The sequence below is a fragment of the Artibeus jamaicensis genome, unplaced genomic scaffold (genome assembly GCF_021234435.1).
Source record: "Artibeus jamaicensis isolate MK-2021 breed Jamaican fruit bat unplaced genomic scaffold, CSHL_Jam_final contig_3230, whole genome shotgun sequence".
In the NCBI taxonomy this organism is placed as follows: Eukaryota; Metazoa; Chordata; class Mammalia; order Chiroptera; family Phyllostomidae; genus Artibeus; species Artibeus jamaicensis.
Genome location: NW_026521764.1, coordinates 2,138,231 through 2,162,865, shown reverse-complemented (window position 1 = coordinate 2,162,865; position 24,635 = coordinate 2,138,231). Strand labels below are relative to the sequence as shown.

General features: G+C 42.8%; 1 protein-coding gene across 1 annotated transcript in view; it reads left to right on the top strand.

The window, feature by feature from the left end:
• Window positions 1–24,635, top strand: part of IGF2BP3 (insulin like growth factor 2 mRNA binding protein 3) — a 105,338-nt gene that overhangs the window by 36,448 nt on the left and 44,255 nt on the right. Inside the window, exon 3 of the mRNA XM_037136291.2 lies at window positions 3,834–3,882. Coding sequence (XP_036992186.1) covers window positions 3,834–3,882 — 49 coding nt within the window. The remainder of the gene's footprint in view (window positions 1–3,833; window positions 3,883–24,635) is intronic.

Here is a 24,635-nt window from a genome sequence, read left to right as displayed (position 1 = left end):
TAAACCTATCATCATTTTTTTAAATTCTTTTTTCTTCCTGCTGTTCTGATTGAATGCTTTTTTCTGCCTTGTGTTCCAGATCGTTGGCTTAATTCTCAGCTTCATCCTCTCCACTGTTGGTCCCCTGTAGATTTTTCTTTGTTTCACTTAGTGTAACCTTGATTTCTTCCCTTACGTTTTTGCTGTACTCAGTGAGTTTTTTGAGCATCCCGATCACCATTGTTTTGTAGCCTCATCTGACAGGTTGTTTATCTCCACTTAATTTAGCTCTTTTTTTGTGGTTTTGTTCTGTTCTTTCATTTGGGCCATATTTCTTTGTCTCCTCAATTCAGCAGCCTCCCTGTGTTTATTTCTGTGTATTAGGTAGATCTGCTTTGACTCCTGTCTGGATGATGTGGCTTCTCTAAGTCCTTGATTGTCAGAATTCCATACAACTCAATTTTCTGATGGTTCCAGTAGTTATTTGTTTTGAGAAATAGTTGGCATTCTCTCTGTGGTTGCTCAAGAAGGCAGACTGTGTCTATCTGTGCCTCTGTCTTATCTAGGAGTCCAGTTTGTCAATTCTTAAGTATTTAGAATCAAACCTAGATGTAACTGAATTCTTAAAACTCACACAAGCAACGGGTACTCAGAGAAGAGGTGATGGTGTTTTAGTTGTTTATCACTAACTTAGTAAGTACAGCAGAATGGGGTTGATTTTTCTTTAGTGCTTTCCAGGTCAGGAGTTTGTGGTTAGGTATGGGATGGTTAGAATTCATGCCTTTGTTTGGTCCCGTGTGACTTGGAGCATTTTGACTCTTGTATTGACTGATAAGAATGGAGCTTGGGGTTAGGAGCCGGAGGTGAAACTGAGAGTTTAGGATGAGGTACTGGGTAAGTGGGAAAGATAATTTTTTTTAAGTAATGTTTTTACTGCATTTTTTCCATTACCATTTATGCCTGTTATATCCCCTCCCCCCACAATCTTCTTCATTTCAATATTGTTTTAATTTGCACTGCTTCTTTTTTTATTGTTATCGAGTATGTTTCTACATGTTTCTAGCATTTTTAAAATTAAATTTCTTGGGGTAACACTGATTAATAACATAAATTTCAGGTGTACACGTTATAGTACATCTGTAGAAAGAAAAATTTTTGATGTACTAACACTAACGGTATGAAAACAATTCTAAAGTTTGTCTAAAATGAAACTTGAGAGAATCAGATCATGAAACTGAACAGCCATTTAAGGGAAATAATTATTCTGGAATAGATTCTAATCAGTAAATGGGCGTGGGATGCACACTTTGCAGAATGCATTGGGAAGCATGGTTAATGGATTACTTCTGATGTATGAAAGATGGTATTCCATTTAAAGAATTTATTGGGAGTCCTGTGAAGTGGGTTATTTGTTTTTTTAATATGAATAATTACCTGCTAATTGACCAGATCTCTGTATGTACATTTACATTTGTACTTTCGGGGACATTTTTTGGTAATACATACCCAGAAGAACAAGTCCAGTGGGGATGAATGCTTAGTTTCTTAACGTTGTGCTGCTAATTCTTACTGGGTCAGATGTTTGATCAAACAGATTAGTACTTGCATGTGTGTAGTAATTCTTGCTTCCTTGGTTACCCAGAGTAAATATTTACACAGTGTGAGTAGCTTTTCTGCTAGCTAAAGCTATATATATATATATATATGCGCATATATGTATATATACACACCAGTTTTGAAATCTGTGTGTTAGAAACCCTTGTATTAGGCTCTATTTTTAAGGCTTTTGTAAAAAATATAAAACCTTATACAAAAGTGGAGCCATCATGCATATGCTGTAGCTTTTACACTGTTAGCACATAAATTATTTTGAGACAAATCCCACACTAGCATTTCATATGTAAATTCTGAGAATTAGGTGTGTTTAAAATCTTTTTTTTCCCCATAAATTGACATTCTCACTATCTCTTTGGTATATTGCTCCTGAAGATTACACTTTGTTTTATTGTATCAAAAATAATGTGAGAATGCTTCTTCTTTCTCCATTTTATGATTGCAAACAGGATGTACCTGATTTTGGTTAATCTGCATATTCTTTAGAATTTCCTAAGGGACAGGTAGTATCTGTGGTAGTATTTGTTCTCATGCTTTGGGGAAATAACAGGGACAAACCGACCGGGCTATGAATCTTGTCTGAGGGGGTGTTTTGCTGTGGCACTTTAAAATAAGTGGATTGTTTGACCCAGAAAGGAAAGCTAACTGTGGCTCTATTCTAGAAGTTAAGTAATTTATTTCACTCGCTGTTCTTTTTTCATTATTTTTTTTTTTTTGTTTTAATAGCTAGTTGTCCATAAATTTCTTTGCCTTCTACAGGGTCGATTGGTATGTGGCATCTTCTTTGCTACGATCTCATATAATTATTGCCCCTCCCCTCCCCTCCTTCCTGTCTCTGACAGTGTGGAAGAAGGGGTATAAAGAGAAGGTGTGCCCTGGCTGGCGTAGCTCAGTGGATTGAGCGCGGGCCTGTGAACCAGAGTATCGCGGTTCGATTCCCAGTCAGGGCACATGCCTGGGTTGCAGGCCAGTTCCCAGCAGGGGACACATAAGAGGCAACCATACATTGATATTTCTCTCCCACTCTTTCTCCTTCCCTTCCCCTCTCTCGAAAAATAAATAAATAAAATATTTAAAAAAAAAAGAGAAGGTGTGTGTGTGTGCGCGTGCAATAGGTACTATTATATATAATATAGAGTATACTATATATGCATATTTACACATGTGGCCATTTGAAATAAGGTGGGTTTTAAAAAATGCTTTCTATACTGAAGACACCTTTGGTAATTTGAAATGTATGGTTATCTCTCTTAGGATGTTTTGTTTTTTATTTATTTTAATTTTTTAAAATAATTTTTATTTTATTGATGTTAGCTAGAGAGAAGGAGGTGGGGAGACAGAGTGAAACATTGATTTGTTGTTCCACTTACTGATTCATTCATTGGTTGATTTTTGAATGTGCCCCGACTGGAGACTGAACCTGCAGCCTTGGCCTCTAACCAACTGAGCTGCCCGACCAGGGCCTCTTTTAGGATGCTTTTAAATGCGTAAAGTAAATACCTGCAGGATTATGAGGAAATCGATTATTTTGAAGTATAGTTAGCAAAATGTTAAAACTCATAGTAACATGTGCTTCTTAACATAATAAATAACAAGTTCTAGGAACACATCTAAATTTCAGAGTAATGAGTGTAGATGGTATTTAAAGATCTGCAACAACAACTTAATATGATATGAAAAGAACCAGTTCATGTGGATGTGAAAATTGTAAGTAGCGTAATTCTACTGAGGTTTGTACCAGCATTTATAATTTTAAAAAGGTGTTGAATTTCAGGGACTAGTGGAAATGAATGTATGATTTGCCCCACGCCCAGGTCTGTCATCCGTGTCCCTGAATTTTATCCATGAACCCACTTGGCTGCCATATCAGATTGAGAACTTTCTGCACTAAGGCTTTGTTAGTGTCCTGCAGTGCTTAACTTGAGGCTGAAGGGTTCGAACTTAGAATACAGTCATCAGATGAAATGTATCACAAACATCATATGTATCCATTTTAGTGGCTTTTAAAATAAGCCTCACAATCTGATGCTGTTGGGTCTCCAAACAATCTCATTATGCACTCTGCGACTAAATCTGTTTTTTTTTAAATTCTTGGGCTGCATTTTTTTTACTATATATTGGTTCGTAGTTAGTGTATAATTAATGTTTTAAGCAGTTTCTAAGCATCCACGTTGACTATTAATGTCTTTTGCTTTTATATGTTTTTTTTCCTTTTAAAAAACATTTTAATTCTTCTGCAGGATTCGGAAACTTCAGATACGAAATATCCCGCCTCACTTACAGTGGGAGGTAAGACTTTCTATATTTAAAACTAAGATTTTCGTATCTAAGCCTATCGTTAGTTCTTCTAAAAGTTTTTCTCCTTCCCCCAACTCTTACTCTAGGACATGAGGTTTTTCTCTCTTAAGGTTTGTATCTTGCTGTGGGCTTTTCTTTGTAAGTGCATACCGTATCTTTAAAAAGTTGCTCTTTGAAATACTTAAAAAAAAGTTGAAGCTTCTTGGGTAATCGTCCTTATTCGATCTCATTCCAACAGAATCTTAAAGATCTTTCTGATGAGCTTGCCAATTGCATTTAAAATGTGAAGTTCCCTCCTTGGGAAATTTCTTGAAAGACAAATACCTGCTCCTTATGCTTTACTTCAAAATGTTACTCCACTGTCTTTTGCTCAGATGGCAGCACTGCAGGCTGTGGATATAAAGACAAACTAAATATTATGCATGATTGATTAGCCCGTGTCAGCAATTCTCAAAGCGTAATAATGATGTCATGGTAGAAATTTGAGACACCCGTGCTTGAAAAGATAAAGGAAAATATTTGTTGACTCTTCCAGAGGATGGAACCTGAAAGTACCTAAAACCTACCTTGATGGAAGAGGGTGCAGGGGGAACTGCTCAGCTCTTCTGTATTTTTAATGCAAAAGTCAAGAGTAACTAGCTTTGCGTGATTCACATTCATCTTCTAAAATGACATTTGATGAGTCACTAAACCAGAACATTCATCCAAATGCAGAGTGTGGTTAAAAGGTTTCTTTGGTGGTGAGCTGTGGTGAGTTGGTGTGAAGTCTGACTTTCCAAGGTCCCAGTTGGTAACAAATCCTTTATGCTCAGAATATTTGACACAGCATTTATATTCAGAACAATATTACCGAGTTTAATTTTTTGTAGGAAGAATTGGTTCTTTGGTATATGCTTGAATATATTTCAAGCTATGTAACATATCAAAAGTATATTTTTGTAGATGGAAACTGTAAATAAAGTTAAGCTTAAGGTATTTTCCTATTTTAGATCAACATTTGTTTAGGGAATTGAATACCTTGGAGGATGGGTCCCCAAATCGAGCGTTGTGATTTGACCCCTTTGTTTTAACAGGGGCTATGTTAAATGGGATTTTTCTGTCTGTATTGTAGCTTTCAGTGAAACTGTCAAATGGTAGCAGTCAGTTTTAAGCAAATGAATTAGTAGAGTAACAGTAGTATATCACAGTGATTTTTGAACCTCGTTCATCTCATGGCACACAAACTAATTACTAAAATTCTGCAACACACCAAAAAATATATATATTTTTTGCTGATCTGACAAAAAAGGTGTAATTTTGATTTATTCATGCTGGACAGATATTGTTGTGTTGGCTGTTGTCATTTTTTACTTCGACAGTCTCAGGGAAAACAGGTCAGTGCCCCTGACTAACTAGGGATTGCATGTTTTAAAAATCCTTGTGGCTCACCACTTAAAAATTGCTGGTATGTCAGATACAGACAAGTGGCAGTTTCCTTTTAATTCATTCATGGTATCTCTTCAAATTTAGATTGCAGTGGCTTCTCAAGCATTTAGTTTCTTGTATTTTTGGTGGCTTTTCAAGCTTTTAGTTTATTGCATTCTTAGGGTAAAATGTAACCTCACTCACAAGTCTAAATCTTTATTTGCCACATCTAACTTATATTTCATTTTATCCTACCCACAGTCCTTTTGAAAGTAGGTGGTATTATCTCCATGTTTTCAGGTGGGCAAATATGGGCACACAGGATTCAAATAATTAAGCAAGAACACATATTGAATTTTAAGAAGTCTGGAACTAGAGTTTGGAACTCTTGACTTTCACCTCTTTAGAAATGTTCAAATGATTGCGGTGTTGATCAACAACAAAATTTACTGACGGCTTGTCCAGGTAGGATAAGCTTGGGTGATGTTTTCTTGCCTTGAACACTTGAATTTCCTTTTTGAGACAAGTCACTTCGTGTAGCTCATGTGTACACACCGAGGGTGCTGGCTGTTGCGTGCCAAAACCTTATCTCAGGCAGTGATGACTTTGCACTTACACACTCACAGGTCTAGACTCCCTTTGTGTTGGAGGGTTAGACTTTGAACCCGCTGATTAATCTTAGAATCCCTGAACGTGGGGAGACTGGATATTAAGCGCCAACTGATTTGATGCAATAGGAAATACATAGACGTGGATGAAATATTCTAGTCTAAAATACAGAGGTTTGAGCCGTGGCTGGTGTAGCTCACTTGGTGAGCACATTGTTCTGTGTGCCAAAAGGGTTGGGAGTTTGATTCCTGGTCAGGGCACATACTTAGGCAACTGATCGATGTTTCTCTCCCACATTGCCATTTCTCTTTTCCTCTCTATATAAAATCAATAAACATACTTTAAAAAAAATAGAGATTTGACCGGATTCACTTTCAACTTAACTTTGAGTTTACAATACAAATGGAAGATAGAGGCACTGCTTAAATTGTGCCACCGAGAAACAGCTAGCCAGCTACAGAACATGGGACATTCCACAGGACGAACAAGACAGTTTTACTAACCAAGCAGCGGCTTGTTAAAAGGGAAGGAGACTGTTATGGACTTAGACTTATTGGGAAAGCAAAAAAGCCAGTTATAGCTGCAGTAAGTTGTTTGTGACTGTGTAAACGGTCCTTTGAAGTAGCTAGAAAAGCCTTCAAGTTTCTTGTGGGCAGCCTTTGGGATCAGACTTGGAGTTGCATCCCAGCTTCATGACTTTCTAGTTGTGTGATCTCTGAACAGGGAATTAAAAATTCTCTGAGCCTCATTTTCCTCATCACAAACATGGGGTGATGATAGCAGCCACCTCATTTGGGTGGCTGTGAACATCAATAGGATTACGCATGCAGGCACTTAAAACAGTGCTTGGTACATAGAAATACACACTACATTTCACCTATAACATGAACAACACACTTGCTTCCTCTCGACCTTGTTCGAGTCTCAGTCACATCCAGCCTGGGGCACAGAAAGCACCAGGCATTTCACCAGGGGGAAGTTAACGTGGGTGACTCACACAGGTGCGGCAGGGAGCAGCCACAACCCTGAGGACCCAGTCGGTGACACTCTTGAGTGAGGGATGCTCCCTGGCTGGGGCTGCTACCTGGGTGAGGGGCCAAAACTGGCTAGAAAGCCACTGCTGATAGGATGCTGCTGACAGGGAAGGCAACTAGACAGGAAAGAGCAAGTCCCACCCTTTCCGCTCCTGCCTTCCAGTTTCCCTCCAGTGCCTTCTATCAGCAGAAGCCAGCAGGGGGCCACTGGCGCAGGAGCGAAGGAGGGCCCGCCCCTGCACTGAAAAGTCGGAAGGTGGATTTGGAACTGAGAGCTCAATGTCCAGCCAGACTTCCAACCCAGAAATGAAAAGTCCTCCCCTGTCCTGCCATTCTTCCAGTAAGTAATTTTCTGTGACATTGCCCAAGGGTGACAGAATCTGGGACTGTGGCGGGAACACTGATGGAACAGGCTGTGACATTTTGTAAGATCTGTAGCTGGATTGTTATCTGTATTTCTTCACTATGCTGTCTTTATTTTGTATTTGTATTCATCTGTTATTTATATTCTCTTCATACCACCATATACTGCCAAATGATACAAGAGGATTCTTTTCCTCTTGAATGCTGTGTAAATCAAACAGGGGTTAACTGATTTTTTTTTGTATTTGCACTTTTTCCCCCTTTATTTGTATTGTCGACACTGTTGCAGACGCCCCCAGTCCCTGTCTCCTCCCAATCCCCCTCCTCCCAGCCCTTCCCCCCCTGGCCTCTGGCCGTCACCACACTGTCGTCTGCGTCCATGGGTCACACCTGTATGTTCTTGGCTAATCTCTTCACCTTCTTCCAGTCTCCCCCCCCACCCCCTGCCCTCCTGCACCGACAGCTGTCAGACTGTTCTGTGCATCCATGCCTCTGTTTCTGTTTTGTTCTAACCATTTCATTTTAGATGATGAGAAAGCACCTGTGGGCACCGGGTTGGCTAAAAGCTTCACTGAAGTGTTTTGGGCACATAGAGATATGGGGAAGCGAACTTTCGAAGGACCTGCTGTCAGAGAATTAGGCAGTTTATTTTCTCCCAAATATGTGGGGTGTAGACAGGAGATTGAAGAAACTGTCTCTTCTCCGGCTGCCACCCCCTTGCAGGAGGTGCTTGAAGGAGGAGATGTGACTAGACCTAGAGGGGCTTCCCTGTGAACAGTCCCGATGGCCGGCGCTCCCTGGATCTTCAGGGGCCCGAAAGGTGGACTGGTGGGGTGAGGACGGGAGGGACATCCTCTTGGGCAAACACACCGCGGTGGGGGAGTCACGGAGCCTTTGAGAATACTTTTTTGTAAAGCCTGACTTGATGTCTCAGATGGGGCCCCGTTTTCTAAATTTAAAGAATATTTTTCTGCATTTAAGGAATAAATTTCCAAGGCCTTAGGGAAGGATTTCTTTAAGAGAGGCTTTTCTAACCTTACTGTCTTACTACTGCTCTCTCATCAAAATAATCAGAATTCCTAATAAGTGCTCACGAAATGTCAAACGGGGTACCCTCTCTGAAAGAAATGTAAGATCCATTAATTTCGCAAATGAAGTGTCATAGAGTAAAGGGCAAGTTCAGTTTTCACTTTGGGGCCGGGCGATAAAAGTGGAACGGTGTTTCTGGAGAGTTTCCTGTGTGCGCAGTCTGAGCTACAGCACGAATCGGTCGTCTGCACCACGAGGTTCTGCGCCAGCCAGGGCCCGACACGGCGCATGCCTGGGCCCACTGCTTTATCAGGCGAAGATCTGACCGTGTGGGATGCAAGCTGTAAAATCGCAGTCCTGGTAGGAAACTGAGAATGTATGCTGGCTTTACCTCAAGGACTGGATATCCAATTTTTCTTGGACTCCGTTGAGCCGAGGAGATGAGTGTCTTGGGAAGAGACTCTGAGGAGGTTTGTGCGGTGTCAGACCCGTTTCGGCCACGTGTGTGGTCTGGCGTGGCTGACGAAAGGAAGCAGCAGCTGTCTTCCGGGCCGACTGCAGAGGAGCACAAGGGTGGCTGGGCGGGGGCGGCTCTTCACACTAGAGCCTCCTCAGGTTGCCTCTGGCCCTCTGACGTTCATGAGCTGGGCTCTGGTTCTTGACACAGAGCAACTCATGGATATAACCACTATACCAAAGCAAGTGACCAGTGTACTAAAAATAAAAAACCAAAGCTACAAGTTGGGAACTGCAGCATAATATATTGGGGTTTTTCCCCCCCTCAGAGCAGAGTTACCCTAAATAATTTCTTCTAAAGTTTTTTTTGGTGCTTCTATATGAGCTTGAAGCAATTTTTAGAAGTAAGTGGATTTTACAGGAAATCTTAAAAGGCACTTCTTTCGTAGGGGCAAAGGATTGCCCTAATAGAGCACTTTAGGGTTTGGCTTGTTAGTTTTGAACCCAGCTCCCAATAAACAATTTGGAGAAAGTTGACTTTTAGGGCATAGGGAATATTAGAAAACCATTGGTTTCCTTCATGATTGAGAGATGTTTATTCCTTTGTAGTTGGGCGGTGGGGAGTGTCATGATGAAATACCTCAGATTGTGACAATATTTGGAGATGGGGTCTTTATGGAGATGAGTTAAAGTGAGGCCATTTGGATGGGCTCTAATCCTATATCTGGTGACCTTATAAAAATGGAGAAATGTACACGAACACACACAGAGCACCACGTGAAGACTGGCCTTACAGTGCCGCAGTTTTTGGAAGAAGGGCTAAAGCTGTAGAAAGAAGCCCACATTTCAGGCCATAACGAAAGATGCATTCTATTAAATAAGGTGGAAACCTCCTTAAATGGGCATTTTCTTGTGAGATGAGGCGAGTGCTTATAATGGAGAAATTACATGATCCACGTTACAATTAGAAGAATGCTGAATGAGGGTGAGTCGAAGAGGTCAGAAATTTCCAAAAGGTTAACAACAGCTTCTTAAAGCTGGTAACATCTCAATGAAGTCTGTTATTTTCTTTCCCTATGTATTCTGAATATAGTAAGATAATTATAGGAGACCTTCGCTGGCTGTACTGGCAAGTACAAATAGCAGTATCATTAAGGTAGGCTCCGGCAGACGGGAAACCAAAAGTTTTTATTTAGAAATAAGGAAGTAAGCAAGAAAGTAGTGATGCCATGAGATCTAGTCAGGGGAAAAGACAAGACAGGAGCAGAGTTAGTGTAAAACACAGGGTCCAGCAGAAGTAAGGCCTGCTTGAGTGTGGTTGGTAGGGTAATAACATGGATGTAAAAACAGTTTTAATTGGAACATTTCACCTAACATGTCATATGGCGTGCTCAAGTGTGACATTGTTGTGTTACAGAATTACATGCTTATGCTTTTGTAATACAAGACTTGGTAATAAAAAAACGGGTGTTATTTGTGCCAGACCCTGTAGTTCAGGGAGGACCCTCATGGTGCCGCTTGGCATGACTGTGTGCTGGGAGTTAGAAGACCGTTTCGGAAAAGAGGAGGTGATGGAATGACTTCCAGTTGAAGAGATTCAGGCAAGGGCCGTGGAGTCTGTCGGGTGAAGTCCCTGATGGATGTCGATGTTTTCAAGGGAAGGAACTGTCGCTTATTTGCGTCTTCCACATGCTGATTCCTGTTGGCATTCTGGTCAGATACTGTTTGGCTCGTGATGAAAGTGTGAACTACTGCGGAACAGAAGTTGGGTGAGACCAAAGCGTTTAAATATTATTAAAAATGTAAAGTTAACAACGTGCCCTGGCTGGTGTAGCTCAGTGTATTGAGCTCCGGCCTGCGAACCAAAAGGTTGCTGGTTCGATTCTCAGTCAGGGCACATGCCCGGGTTGCGGGCTGGGTTCCTGGTGGGGGGCGCTCAATAGGCAACCACACAGTGATGTTTCTCTCCCTTTCTTTCTCCCTCCCTTCTCCCTCTCTCTAAAATAACTAAATAAAATCTTTAAAAAAAAACAAAACAAAGTTAACAATATGAGGTGCTTTAACTCAACCAGACAGAAAAAGACATCTGTAGTAGCAGTGGGGTTGGTGTTAACCTGTGTCTGAACAAGAAGTCACAGAGGCATAGATGTTAATATGAGAAATAACCCATTTACAGATTGCCTTTTGCAGTAGGATGTCTTGGAGTTACAAAGAAAGTAGTAGCTGATTACAGCGTTCTGGTTGGATACTTGTGAAACTTTTCTCTTCGGAGATGATGGTAAGGCTGAAGCCTGCTGCGTGAACACGGACAAAGGCAGAGCTGGTCAAAGGTCGCGTAGCCTTGCCCCGCGGCTCCCCAGGAATCCTCTGGGGAGGCTTTGTGGGACTCTGAGAATCGCTGTGACATCAGTGAATTTGCGTTAATAGTTGTTAGAGGTAGCTGATCTCAGCCAAATAATTTTTAGGGGATGTAATAGACAATTTAAGGAGACCATTGGTGCATGTAGGTGATCTTTCTTGGCCACGGCCTGACTGTGAGCCTGGCTTATAAATAGCTGACATTGGTAAGTACCTGTGTGCTGGGTGCTGGATTAACCCTTTTCTCTTCACATCAGCCCCCTGTCCCCACTATACAGATGAGGCCACTGAGGTACACAAAGGTGAAATAACTTGTCCAGGGTCAAGCAGACGGAAAGTGGTAGCGTTTCTGTTCTTGCTCATGTTACTTAAACAGAAAACTTTCCCTAAAAGGCAAGTTTCTGGTTCTTGTAATTATCATCATTTATTTGCTTTCAACATGCCCTTGAGAGTTTGACAGTGAACCCAATAGAAACTGAATTCTCCCCAGGGCTGGAGGAGATAATGTGGTTATGAGTGATACATGGACTGGGACAGAGTATTTGAGGAAGTTGTTGGTAAACTTTTTTTTTTTAGAGAGCCGCGATCAATGGAGTTCTCTATGCATCATTGCTCTGGGACGGGTCAGACTTTGCCTCATTAGAAGAGATCTGGTGAGAGGTGTGCGGGGGAAACACCAGAGTTTTCCTATGACCCCTGTGGAAAGTATTTCTGCTCCCGGTGTTTACCATGCCCTCGCACTATGATGCCTGGGCATTTGTCCCGTGCTTCCATATTTCTCTTGAGACGGTCATCTGAAGGCCTCCATGTCCTTTATATAACCTTTCTATTATGAAAATATAAAACATAAACAAAAATAGAGAGGCTGATATGACACTTAGTTTCAGTCACTATGATCAGGGAGTCTTGTTTTTCACTCTACCCTCTTCACCCTTTTGTGCATTATTTTCAGGCAAATTCTAGACACGTTACTATGTCTAGCGAATACTTCAGAATGTATCTCTGAGATGTGTCTGCGTTAGTTTGCTAGGGCTGCTATAACAAGATGCCACAAAGTGGGTGGCTTCGACAGCAGGAGTCCTCGTCTGGAGGCTGGACGTCTGGTAACAAGGTGTTGGCGCCTGCGTTCCCCCTGCGGGCCCTGCGGGAAGGGTCTATTCAAGACCACTCTCTTCTGATAGTTCCTTGCCCTACGGCACTGTAATTCCAATCCTCACTTGGCGCTCTGTGTGAGGACATCTACATTTCTCCTTTTTATAAGGACACCAGTTATATTGGACCCGGGCCCATGCAAATGACCTCATTTTAACTCAGTTATCTCCGGAAAGACCCTTTCTCCAAATACGGTCACAGTCTGAGATGTTTCATCGTGATGTTTTTTTAAAAGATGTTACAATATTTTTTTTTTTTAGAGAGAGAGAGGAAGGGAGGGAGAAAGAGAGAAAGAAACATGGATGTGTGAGAGATAGATCAACTGGTTACCTCTCTCACACCCCCAACCGGGGTCCTGGCTCACAACCCAGACATGCACCCTGGCCAGGAATCGAACAGGTGACCTTTTGGTTTGCAGGTCAGCATTCAGTCCACTGAACCACACCAACCAGGGCTCATCATGACTTTTTGGTGGGGCACAATTGAACCACTAATAGTCTCTTTGAAAAATTCCCATGTTAAATTAATAGTAACTCTCAAATACCAAATCAGATCATTCACATTTCCTTGATCACATCCATTAAAAAGATGATTTTATTTGAGTCTGGATCTAAAACAAGATCTTTTCTATGACATTTAATCAATAGGTCCCCCCGCCCCACATTTTCATGTGTGCAGAGTATTTGTTGAAGTGTGTTTACATGCTGTGTAGAATGTTCCCCACTCTTAGTTCGCTGAGTTGCATTCATGTGTGATCTCGTAACATGTTCCTTGGACACTTCCAGGACTTGGATTAGACTCAAGGTCACTTTGTTTGGACAGGACAGAGTAATAGGTGGTCGCGTATTCCTCCATCAGGAAGTACATGATTTAATAATATAATGTTTGTGAAATGCCATTGATCCTTGCTTAGATCTATTACCGTGTGCTTGCAGGGTGGTACTATTCTAATTATACAAGGTTTACGTTTATTAGTTTCAGTGCATTTGTAAAGAGGAACTTGTCCTTGTCGGTGATTTGATCACTCTGAGGTAAAGTTTGAGACAGGAAACATGCTTCATTCTTTCCATTTGTTTTCTGCCTTATAAATATGGGTGCGTCAGTTTCTGTGTGTGTAATTAGGAGCTCACAAATTTAAATATATTTGGGTTTCAGATTTGGAATCTTCATACTGATACTCAAATTATTCTAACCTGTGAGCCCTTGGAACTTCTTCAAGGTGGGGCTAGTATCCTGTTGACATCACCTCAGTGGTTGGTAGCTTCCTTGATTTTTGGTTCAAGAAGTCACAGGTTTATCCTGTACATGTTCTGTTCCAGGGATGGGAGTCAGCCCTTCCTCCAGGGAGCCTTGGGAAAGGGTGTTCAGAGACCACAGTGTGATCAAGCTTCTATTGCAACCAAATCCATTAGCCTTTTCTCGGTTGTGCGTTTTCTCCATAACATTTATGCCCTCAGCTCCTCTCCTTGAGGGCTGTGGTTGCAGCCGATCTTCCGTGTTATTCTCTGACACACGCTTCTTCATTCCCAAATGTGAACATTCCTCTGCTATTTGTTTACTCTTTTGTTTCTCACTCTTGAAAATGCCACTCATTTCTACTTGCATTTTGCTTCCTGCTCCTAAGTAAACATTCACTTAACTGTCCATTGAACTTAAGGTGTTTGAAACCAAATTTCTTTCCCTTTGAAATCATTGCTTTGTTTCCTCTGAATTTTAATACTGTCCAGGTCACATGGGCTTGGCCTTGAGGTCACCCTTGAGTCTTCCTCTCCCTTTTGCCTTCTGGCCGTAGGACACCGGGTGTCCTTAGGATTGATATTCTTTCCTGTACCACCAGCCTGCAGAGGATTCAGCCACCAGTCAGCCATTGTCAGCACTTCCCCTGTGTAAATGGGGAGATCACAGGCAGGCACAACCACCTGAGGAGGGTGACCACAGAGGGCTCCTGCTTGGTGTTCCCAGCTCGGAAACCATCTTCAGAAGCACTGAGCGCTAACTGAAGATTCTGTATTAGTGGAGAGATATTAACGTGCTCTTCTAATTTCATGATCTGCAAACGAGTCTTCTAACTCTTCTAGTGAGAACAACTGGTCATTTCCATTTGAATTATATCAAACTTCCAACAGCCACAGACAGATTGTTCATGGTTGTACAAAGAGGGGTCTTTGGTTTTGGCAGTGTTTACTTGCAGTCTTCGGCACACCCGAGAAGAAAGAAGTCATAAATAAATAAATCTCTCATTTCTGTTGCAGGCAGAGCTTTTTATGCAATTCCTATACTCTTTCAAGTTCAGATTGGTGCTTAGGTGTAAGTGTGGTCCCATGAACAGAGATTTGTTTACAGGAAAAGAAAAGTTAACTCCTTGGGGGTGGGAAGTAAAGTTATCCAAACTTGAATATTCCATGACCAAAAAGGCAAACAAACGAGTAACTTAAAAGCCTCCTTAAAAACCGCGATCTTTTCTGCGGTTGGGATCGATGGAGCTTTATGTGCTGATCTCAGAGGATCCCTCCTGACTCCTGCTGTTTTCTGTGCCAAGTGCCCAAAGTGTGAAGTAGGACATTAGTCAATCGAGTGAGGGCATCTGTGTCGTTTTCACTTAAAACACTTCTGACACCAACACCAAACATCTTTTTTTGTTGTTACTTTTTTCAATTGCAATTTACACTCAGTATTATTTTGTATTTGTTTCAGGTGTCCAGCATAGTGGGTAGACAATCATATACTTTAAAAAGTGGTCCCTCCAATATTTCAGGTCTCCACTTGACCCCATACGTAATTATTATGTTATTGACTATATTCCCTGGGCTGCACTTTACATCCCCGTGACTGTTTTGTGACTAACAATCTGTATTTCTTAATCCTTTCACCTTTTTCATCCTGCCGCACCTCCGAATATCTTTGTGGCATTTTTTTCTGATACCACTTCTGCCCTCCAACCCCAGCTTGGTGCCCCACAATTCATCTCAGCTCAGAATCCACAGGTTGAGGGTTCCACTTCACAAAACTGCCCCCCACTTCAGATGCAGGTGCAATGCTATGTCTAGGCTGCTCATTTTCTACCTGGCTGACCACAAATTTGGAGGGTCCTATAATGTCCTCCCTCAACCTGCTGATAATTCACTAGACTGGCTCACGGAACTCAGGAAAGGGCTTTACTTGCTGTTGCCAACTTAATATAAAGGATATACAACTCAGGTACAGCCAGATGGAAGAGATACTTAGGGTGAGACGTGGGCAAAGGAGCCTAGAGTTTCCCAGCCCTCTCCAGGCACGCCACGTGATTCAGCTCTAGAGACGTATGCAATGTAAACGAGAGACCATTTCAAGTTTAAGTGTTGTAAAAACCTTCACTTCTTGCTCTTTTCTTGTTGCTTCCTACTTTTGATGTTAGGGAAGCAAATGTTCAGGGTTAATGTGGGGGAAGGAGAAGTCCCCAGGCAGGGGTTTAGAACAGTAAACCCACTGGGAGTGGCAGGGCACTCTTAATTCTCTTTCCAAGTTTAGCATCAGCAACCAGAAAGCAGTGTGGCCTCAGTGCCCAGAACACATTCCCCTTGTGTGTTTTCACATTGCTAAATGACCTACATTGTCTTATCCAAAACATAATCTTCCTATTTAGAGTTTCTTCCCCTGCAGGGATGAGAAAGGCTACAATTTTCTGGGGCCTTTTCCTAGATGTGCAGCACACATTCCGTGACGTCTTCTCAGGATCCCTCAGTTATCAGTTGGTCCTTGTCTGGTAGACAGAAAGAAGTGTTCAGTAAGCCTCGGCTGAGCAGAGAATGTGCCGTGATGCATTTCAGAACATGCCCAACCCAGATAGAGATCTCTGTGTTCATCTTGTGAGATTCCCTCTTGTCTAAGGTGGTTTGTGTCAGCCCTCCCCCACGCACAAGTAGCTGTCAAACGGATGGAAATGAGTTTAGTAAGGTCGATGGTAATAAATTGATTTTTCAGACCTTTTTTTTTTAAAGCAAGGCTTATATTTAGTTGGCCATTTTCCCTTATTTTTGTGCTTATTATCACATTCCTAGCTCTCATTTCCCTTTTTACTTGTCTACCATGCCTTTAAGTTTTATATGAACTTTAATAGCACGGACGGGTTGGCCCCGGGGTGGACTGGCATTGTAGGCAAGTCCAGCCAGCCCAGTACACGGGAAGGAAATGGTGCTTGTTTTGGGACACTCTGACCCAAAGCCCCCTTTCTTAGCCACCACCGTATGATGACACTGTCATCAGAACTACAGATGACACTAGTTCTGTCATCTCATATGTAAAAATAAGACTGACCTCTGATACACCCTGCAAGTCTGTTTATGATTTGAAACCGCAAACTTGGGGCAGGGACTATACCTGACCTCAAAGACCCAGAACTGACTTTGGGGGGAACTAGCTGGTTAATATTCACACAAACTGTTCAACTCCATAATAGTTTTTTTTTAATTGTTCACTGCATTTTTTTTTGTGGGGGCGGGTGGGGAGAGGCAGGGATGATGGGTATAAGAAAATGGAATGTAGCCCTGGCTGGTGTAGCTCAGTGGATTGAGTGCAGGCCTATGAATCAGAGGATAGCGATTCGATTCCTAGTCAGGGCACATGCCTGGGTTGCAGGCCAGTTCCCAGCAGGGGACGCACGAGAGGCAACCATACATTGATATTTCTCTCCCTTTCTCCTTCCCTTCCCCTCTAAAGATAAATAAAATCTTAAAAAAAAAAAAAAGAAAATGGAATGTAAATTTGTTGTCCTAGGTCATTGAGTGCTATTGAAGTGTAAATCACTGTTCACCTACTGAGTTTTTTTAAATGCTGCTGCTTTGGCTTTTCTGTTTGTGGTGGTTATTTTTTTATTTATTTTTATTTTTGAAACAAACAGAAATCTTTAAGGCCATGTTGGGCCCTTCCCTAGCAGGGAACATGTGTTTTAGAAAGCTGTCTTACTGCTTTGCCACTTGTTTTAATGTTTTAAGCAGTTTAGACTTTTTGGGTTAGACTTTCTGATAGTATTTTAGCTTAAAATTCAATGTCCCATTTGGGGGGAGATTAATTTTTTAGTTTTTCTCTTTTTAAAGAAAAGCCTCAGACCTTACTGTTGAAGAAATGAGTCACAAAGAAGTCAGATGCATCGTGGTGTAGCGCTCCTTGGGGCTGTGTTATGGGGCAGGCTGTGCCCTGAGATGCGGCCTCGTTAGTTAGGGTGGATTAATGCTAAGCCCTCCTGGGTTTACACCCGTCATTCCTGCCACGTTCTCCTTTCTCAGCAAGTCTGCTGCACACCTGAGCGTGTTCTGTGTGCTTCCAATATTCCAGTATTGAAGTTGCCTGGCTGAACAAATATTTCTGATTTGAAATAATCTTCATGTTGTCCTGATAAAAGACATGACCTAATTGTGATAGCTTCTTTCTTGCTTAACTGCAGACGGGCAAGTCTTTCATCAGACACAGCTTTATTTTTGTACGCTAGGGTTTTATCCCGGCTTCCTGTTTGACTAATGTTTGTTTGATAAGAGGACCTTTGCTCATAGGCTTCCTTCTGCTACCAGAGACAGAGCTTTGTGGTATATAATAGAGTGTTAGTTACTTTCTGTGGACTGTGTCCACTTGGTGTCCTCTGTTACTAAGGGTCATCTCTACCTAACAGTATATGAGGTGTGTCCAGAAGGTACCCAGCCATGTAATGTGAAACAGACATTTATTGAAGAAGAAAATAGTACACAGGACACTTGATGCCTCAGTCCCCTTCAAAGTAGGCACCTTGGGACCTCACACAATTGCCATCAGCTGCCCCATTGTATTTTCCTGAATCTCATTGTTGGTCTGAAATCTCTTCCCTTTCAAAGGTGATTGTAGTTTTGGGAAAAGCCAAAAGTTGCAGGGTGCCAAATCTGGGCTGAGTCACCTGGGTGATCTGACGTTTTTTCCAAAATACTCTGTATGACATGTGATACAGGAGTGGGCGCAGGTGTGGGTGTATTGTTGCGATGATGCTGGCAGTCACCAGTTGCCCATAGCTGTGGCCTTCTGGATCATCCATTAGTTTCCATGGAGGAATGTTCAAGCTTAATGCAAAAGCTGATACAGATTCATTGCCCTGCTCGCTCAGTCAGGTTTTTTTTTTTTCAGTGTATGGTTGCTTCTGGTGCATCCCCTGCTGGGAACTGGCCCCTGATGGGAACTGGCCTGCAACCCAGGCATGCGCCCTGATGGAGAATCGAACCGTGATCTTTTGTTTCGCAGGTCCTTGCTCAATCCACTGAGCTACACCAGCCAGGGCTTGCTCAGTCAGTTTTAAAATTGATTATATTTTGCCTGGCTGGTGTAGCTCAGTGGATTGAGTGCGGGCCTGTGAACCAGACAATTGTGGTTCGATTCCCAGTCAGGGCACATGCCTGGGTTGCAGGCCAGTTCCCAGCAGGGGCCAGTTCCCAGCAGGGGCTGCACCAGAAGCAACCACACATTGATATTTCTCTCCCTCTCTCCTTCCCTTCCCCTCTAAAGATAAATAAATAAAATCTTTTAAAAAATTGATTATATTTTATTGATGATGCTATTACATTGTCCCGATTTTTTTCCTTTGCCCCCTCCACCCAGTACCCTGTATCCCCTCAGGCAATCCACCCACCATTGTTCATGTCCATAGGTCATGTGTATAAGTTCTTTGGCTACTCCATTTCCTTTATTGTACTTTACATCCCATGGCTATTCTGAAACTACCTATTCGTACTTCTTAATCTCCTCACCTCTTTGCCCATTCCCACACCCCCTTCCCATCTGACCACTATCTGGTAACTTCTTTTTTCTTCCTACTTTCAAGAGTCTCTCTTTATCTTTAACCTTTGGCCTTTTAATTATGATGCATGTTGGAGTGGGCCCCAGTCCATCATAATTGAGACTCTGCGCTTCCTAGACTTGCTTGTCTGTTTCCTTCACCAAATTAGGGAAGTTTTCTTTCATTATTTTCACAGATAGACTTCCAGTTTCTTGCTCTTTCTCTTCTCCTTCTGGCACCTCTGTTATGCAAATGTTGGACCTCTTGAAGTCGTCCCAGAGGCTGCTTACACTATCCTCCTTTTTGGGGGTTCTTTTTTCTTTTTGTTCTGATTGGTTGTTTTTTGCTTCCTTATGTTCCAAAGCATTGATTAGATTCTTGGCTTCATCCACTCTACTGTTGTTTCCCTGTAAATTGCTCTGTATTTCAATTAGTGTCTCCTTTGTTTCTGACTGGGTCTTTTTTATGCTGCTGAGGTCCTCACTAAGTTCCTTGAGCATCCTTATAAACAGTGTTTTGAACTCTGTATCTGATAGATTCCTTATTTCCATTTCATTTAGCTCCTTTTCTGAAGTTTAGATCTGTTCTTTCATTGGGGCCATGTTTCTTCAACTCAATGGTGTCTACCGCCCCCACTGACCAGTACAGTGAAGTCCTCATTGTTCACACATGCACATTCCAGCCCACTCTGCTCGGCTGCCAGGTTACATCAGTGATGTGCAATCCATTTTTGTTATATTAACAATGGCTATGCTTTTTCTGGACAGACTTTTTATTTTAGGGTTTTGATTTTACTACCGACTATAAAACCAAGTATTAAAATATTACAGTATTATTGATTTGCATGTTGAAAGATATATGTGGTGTCTAACTAAACTGTGTTACCTGGTACTAACATGAAAGGCTGCCCCAGTCAGGGCAGTTAGTGGTGAGGTGACAGGCACGGACTCTCTGTGGGGCAAGGGCTCTTCTGGAAGGTCACCCCAGTGGGCAAAAGTCAGGCTGTGATTGGATAACTGCAAGTTCTCCTTGATTGTGGAGGCTGATGTGGGTTAACTGTACATATGGTGGTGAGACTTGAGGAGTGTCCACTGAGGAGCTGAGGAATTGAGTTACTGTGAACTCCTAGGAGATTGACCATTGTCTTTCTCATAGCGGCGAGTGTTGTCCATTTTAACTCTTTAAATTGCACATGTTTCATATCTTTATAGTGCTGTACTGCTATCATCCAGAGGTAACCAGCATTACTGGCCGAGTGTTTTAGCTGATTTCTATTACAGAGGGTGAGCTGGTTCACTGTCCGTGGACTTGCCCTCCAAAATAGTTTTCCAGGCTTGTAGCACCGCTGCCTAAGCTTTTTCTTAAGAGCCTTTGTGCGGTGGGACTCAGACAGGTTTACTAAAAGTGTTGCCTTTCTCATTCGAGAGGTAGCCAGGCGAGGGGAGCCTTCAGAGAGGAAGGGCCCGCTGGTTCTGCCTCCTTTCTGGCCACATCTTCCGTTCTGCGGGAACTGTCCGTTCACCAGCGTGCGGCAGCTGTGAGTGCAAAGGGGAGCGATCTGTCTCTTCACCCCCGCCCATCATTTCTGGACTCAGATACCTTCTCTTTTGTCTTTTTTAGGGATCTCGAGGCTGTAAGGGTATAGAGCAGGCCACACCAGTGTTGTACATTTTCATCTGTGTGCACTGTGTTTTATGTCATGAATATCCCAGAGTGGCTGTCAGTGAGATTGGGTTGTTCAGTTTTCAACTTCGTTTTCAAGTGCTTAGCAAGCAAGCAGTGGCTACAAGCGGGGGTTAATGAACATTCCCATTGAAAACCAGTAACATTCCTTCTCCTTGCCTCAATTTGCGACTCATCTTGATTTTTATTGTCCTGCCTTCCATGTGTTGTAATTTGTCCAACGGTAGTGTTTACTGGACTTGTTTACAGGCAGCCATCAAGGTGTATTTTTACCCACAGAAAAGTTGTTTGTAATCTTTGGGGTGAAACCCCTCTCTCTGTTGTCCTGCCTTGCTTTGGTGATACTCGAGTCTGGGAAGGCACCTGTAGCGCCACGATCACTGTAACACAGTCCTCAGTTTTTAGTTTCATGTGGCGCTCAGTCCTGAAGAAGTTAAAAGTGGACCCGAATGGGGTTCCAGTAATAGGGCAGAATGTGTGAGTGTCTTTAAAAGCTCATCCCAGCTGTCACAGGTGTTCTGGCCCCTCCCTCTCAAGGTGAGTGTTAAGGAGAGGCTCACCCTCCATATGTGGGTGACCTATCTCCTATGCCAATAGCTGCAAAATTACAATTGAGACAAGGCAACGAGAATCACAAGATGATGTTTTGAGAGTCTTGTGCGCTGTGTACACAGCGCACGAGGAAGGTGGGTAAGCGGTAAGGACGGCAGTGTGCTTACGCATCTGTGTTCACTCCAGCTGGCGTCTGAGGGATTTTGTTCACGAGTCAGAGTGGGATGTCCTGGAAGGGTTGCCTCTGGTGGAATCTTCCAGCGAGCTACTCCTGAACAGGGTGTGGAGGTGTGCCTCAATCTCATGGTGCTCTTTGCTTGCTTCATCTACATCCTTCACGTCCTGGTCAATCAGGGCTGACTCTTGTTTGGTTGGTATTTTCAGTTGAGCTGCTTTTTTCAAATGAAGCTACAGTTAAAGGAAACGACATAACTGGCCACCCCATTCTAAGTAATACAGGTTCATCGATGAGACCTACATTCACATACACTCATGGACACGCATTTTTAAAGGACACTATTCAACCCAGTTCAGGGGCTTAGCCAAGACCGGGAGTTAGCAGGAGTTGACAGAGTGTAATGAGACCTAAAATGTGTTCCATTTTAAAGGTGGTTACTAAGGAATTAGTTGGGAGTGGATGAGACATAAGGTCAGAGAGCAGTACATGGTAATAGTTCTGAACCGTATTAGATTGTATGGATTTTCCCCCCTTATGACTCCTGGGGAATCTCAAGTGTTTTGAATTCAAAATTCACATAGCATAGTGGATTTTTGTTGTATACATGGCTGAACATTAATTTGAAATAGCCTTTCTGTATCTCTTCTTTTGAGGAAATTACCAAGTTATTAATCTTACAACTCATCTTAGAAATTGGCACTGAAATCCCCAGACCTCCCCCCCACTACCACCCCTGCCGCTAGGACGTAGAGAGCCAGCTGCCGGCTGGCCTCCCAAATGCATCCAGTGTAAGAGTTTGGTTCAGTTGTGAGCAATCATAGAGACAGGGAGTTGCAATGCGGATGTATGTTTTGAATTTGCCAAGTGGAAGCCACAAGCATGTACAGTTTCCAAACTACTCAGGTGCCGGCAGTGGCGAGTTGCAGACGGGTCTCTGGGAATCTGCCATTGGAGAGGGAAGCAGTCCCGGGAGTGGTTTGAAGATTAGAAATTGAGGGGTGTTGTGTTGTTTTTGCATCAGCTTTAGAACTCCAGGTGAACTTGATGGGTGAGTACATAGTCTCTAAGAGGTGAACTTGCTGTTTTATAGGCTTGATTTCCTGAAGTGTGCAGTTAACAAATCGTCTCCGTCTTGCTTGACTTTTCCTTGACTGTTGGTGGACCTTTGTTACTTTTTCAGCCTTTAAAGTTACTGGAGCACTCTGCCCATTCATCAGTAATCAGTGCTATCCAAATTGGTGCTCAGGTATTTCCTAAAACAGCACGAAGCAGGATTGTGTAACAACCTGAGGGGTGAGGATCGGGGTGAAAAGCTTGCTAAATAGACTTCTGGACCAAGAGCTGAACTCAAGGGCTTAATTAGCAGTTTTTTAGTACAGCAAACACATGGCTGGGCTCCAAGTAATGCCGTGATCTTGGATACACACTGCCAGAGACTGAGAGCAGTGGGCGGGTGTGGGGAGACCCTGGTTTGCCTTGCAGATCCTCCTGTCCCACCTGACCAGTACATTCAGAATGGGGAAAACTCTCAGGACGTTTGTATGGGCTGCTTGTTGTCACTAGCTGGGCCATATTGTGATTTGACCTCCCCCAAAGCAATTAAACTTCTTATGAAGTGCATGTCTGTCATAGGAAACCAATGGTGATGGACGAGGGGTTCTACTTGACTTTGGTTCCCAGTCCACTCTCTTCCGGCACTCTGTCTGACCCGGTGTTAACAGGGTGCGGGTCTGTTCCAGTGCGTTTATGGGGTGAGCAGCTATCCTTCTCCGTGCTGCCCCCACAGAAGTCACACACTTGTCTCTGCCTGTTCATTTGTTTCTCCAGTGAGAGATTAAGAACCAGAGAGGAGAGCTTAATTTTCTTGGCATCATTTTTTCATAAAAGAATTTAAAGGCCAGCCTAATTCAGTTTTTGTCATTTTTTTCTTGATTGTAAAATGTTCTTTGCAGAAATTTGGAGAGGGACTAGAAAATAAGAAAAGTCCAGCATCGTTATGTGATTCACAGCACAATCCAGGGTGGCAGGCGTTCTTCAGCCTGGCTGTCATTTTGTGCGCATAAGTTTACATCCTGTTACCCTTCAACATCCTCTTTTCTAAAAACATTGAGCCGTAATTCACACACCAGAAAGCATTGAAATGTGCAGTACAGCGTTTGTTAGTGTGTTCACGGGTTTAGGGACCATCACCACTGTCTAATTCTGGCACGTTTTTATTGTTCCAAAAAGTAACCCAAGAGCCATTAACAGTCACCGACCTTCCTGTCTTCCAGCCTCTTCCCAGCCCCTGGCAACCACCAGTCTACTTTCTGTCTCTCTGGATTTACCTGTTCTGGACATTCCCTAGAAAGGGAATTCCATAATACGTGGCCTCTTCACGGACCATCTTTCCAACGTGCACCCGTATTGTGGCATGTACTTCCTTTTTTTTTATGGCCAGGCAATACTCCAGTGTGTGAACATGCCACATCGTTTACTCCTTCAGTGGTTCTAGGTATTTTATGATAAGGCTCGTGGAGCCCAGGAGAGTGACTAATGCACATCTGAAGGGGTAGTTCTTATGGAAACCATTCTTATCAATATTAACTTTGGAATTTACCCTTTTCTTCTCCCTCTTGAGCTGTTTTTGTCTTATTTTTAAGTAAATTTTAACAAGGGAAAGTGGGTAAAATTCCAGCATCAGGGATCGTCTGCCAGCACTTTTGGGGACCCCTTAATTCTGGATATTTTTCACCTCATTTAGATAAGTTACTTCTTAACCACTGCCTTTACCCAGAATGACGTTAGAATTGTAATTAGGCTTTTGAACTGTTGTCTTGCCTCTTCCTCTAGTTATTTGTAGCTGTTGAGACAAGTAATCCCTGCATTTCTGCAAAAGGAATGTTAGTGAGTTATTAAAGCTGGGGTTAGGGGCTGAGGCCGAGAAGGAGGACTGGGTGGGCAGCCACCGCCTCCCGGCTCCCTGCTGCGCCCCAGTGGTGTGAGGCCAGTGGGCTGGGGGGGAGGCCACACGAGGCTTGGTGTTCAGGGTTTGGGGGAAGTCTGTGACTGCGGGGCCCAGGGAGGAGACAGCGGAGTGGTAGCTGGGGCTCCGGAGTTCCAGGTGGCAGTTAAAAAGAATGAACTAGATGCATGTTTACCAACACAGATTGGCCAC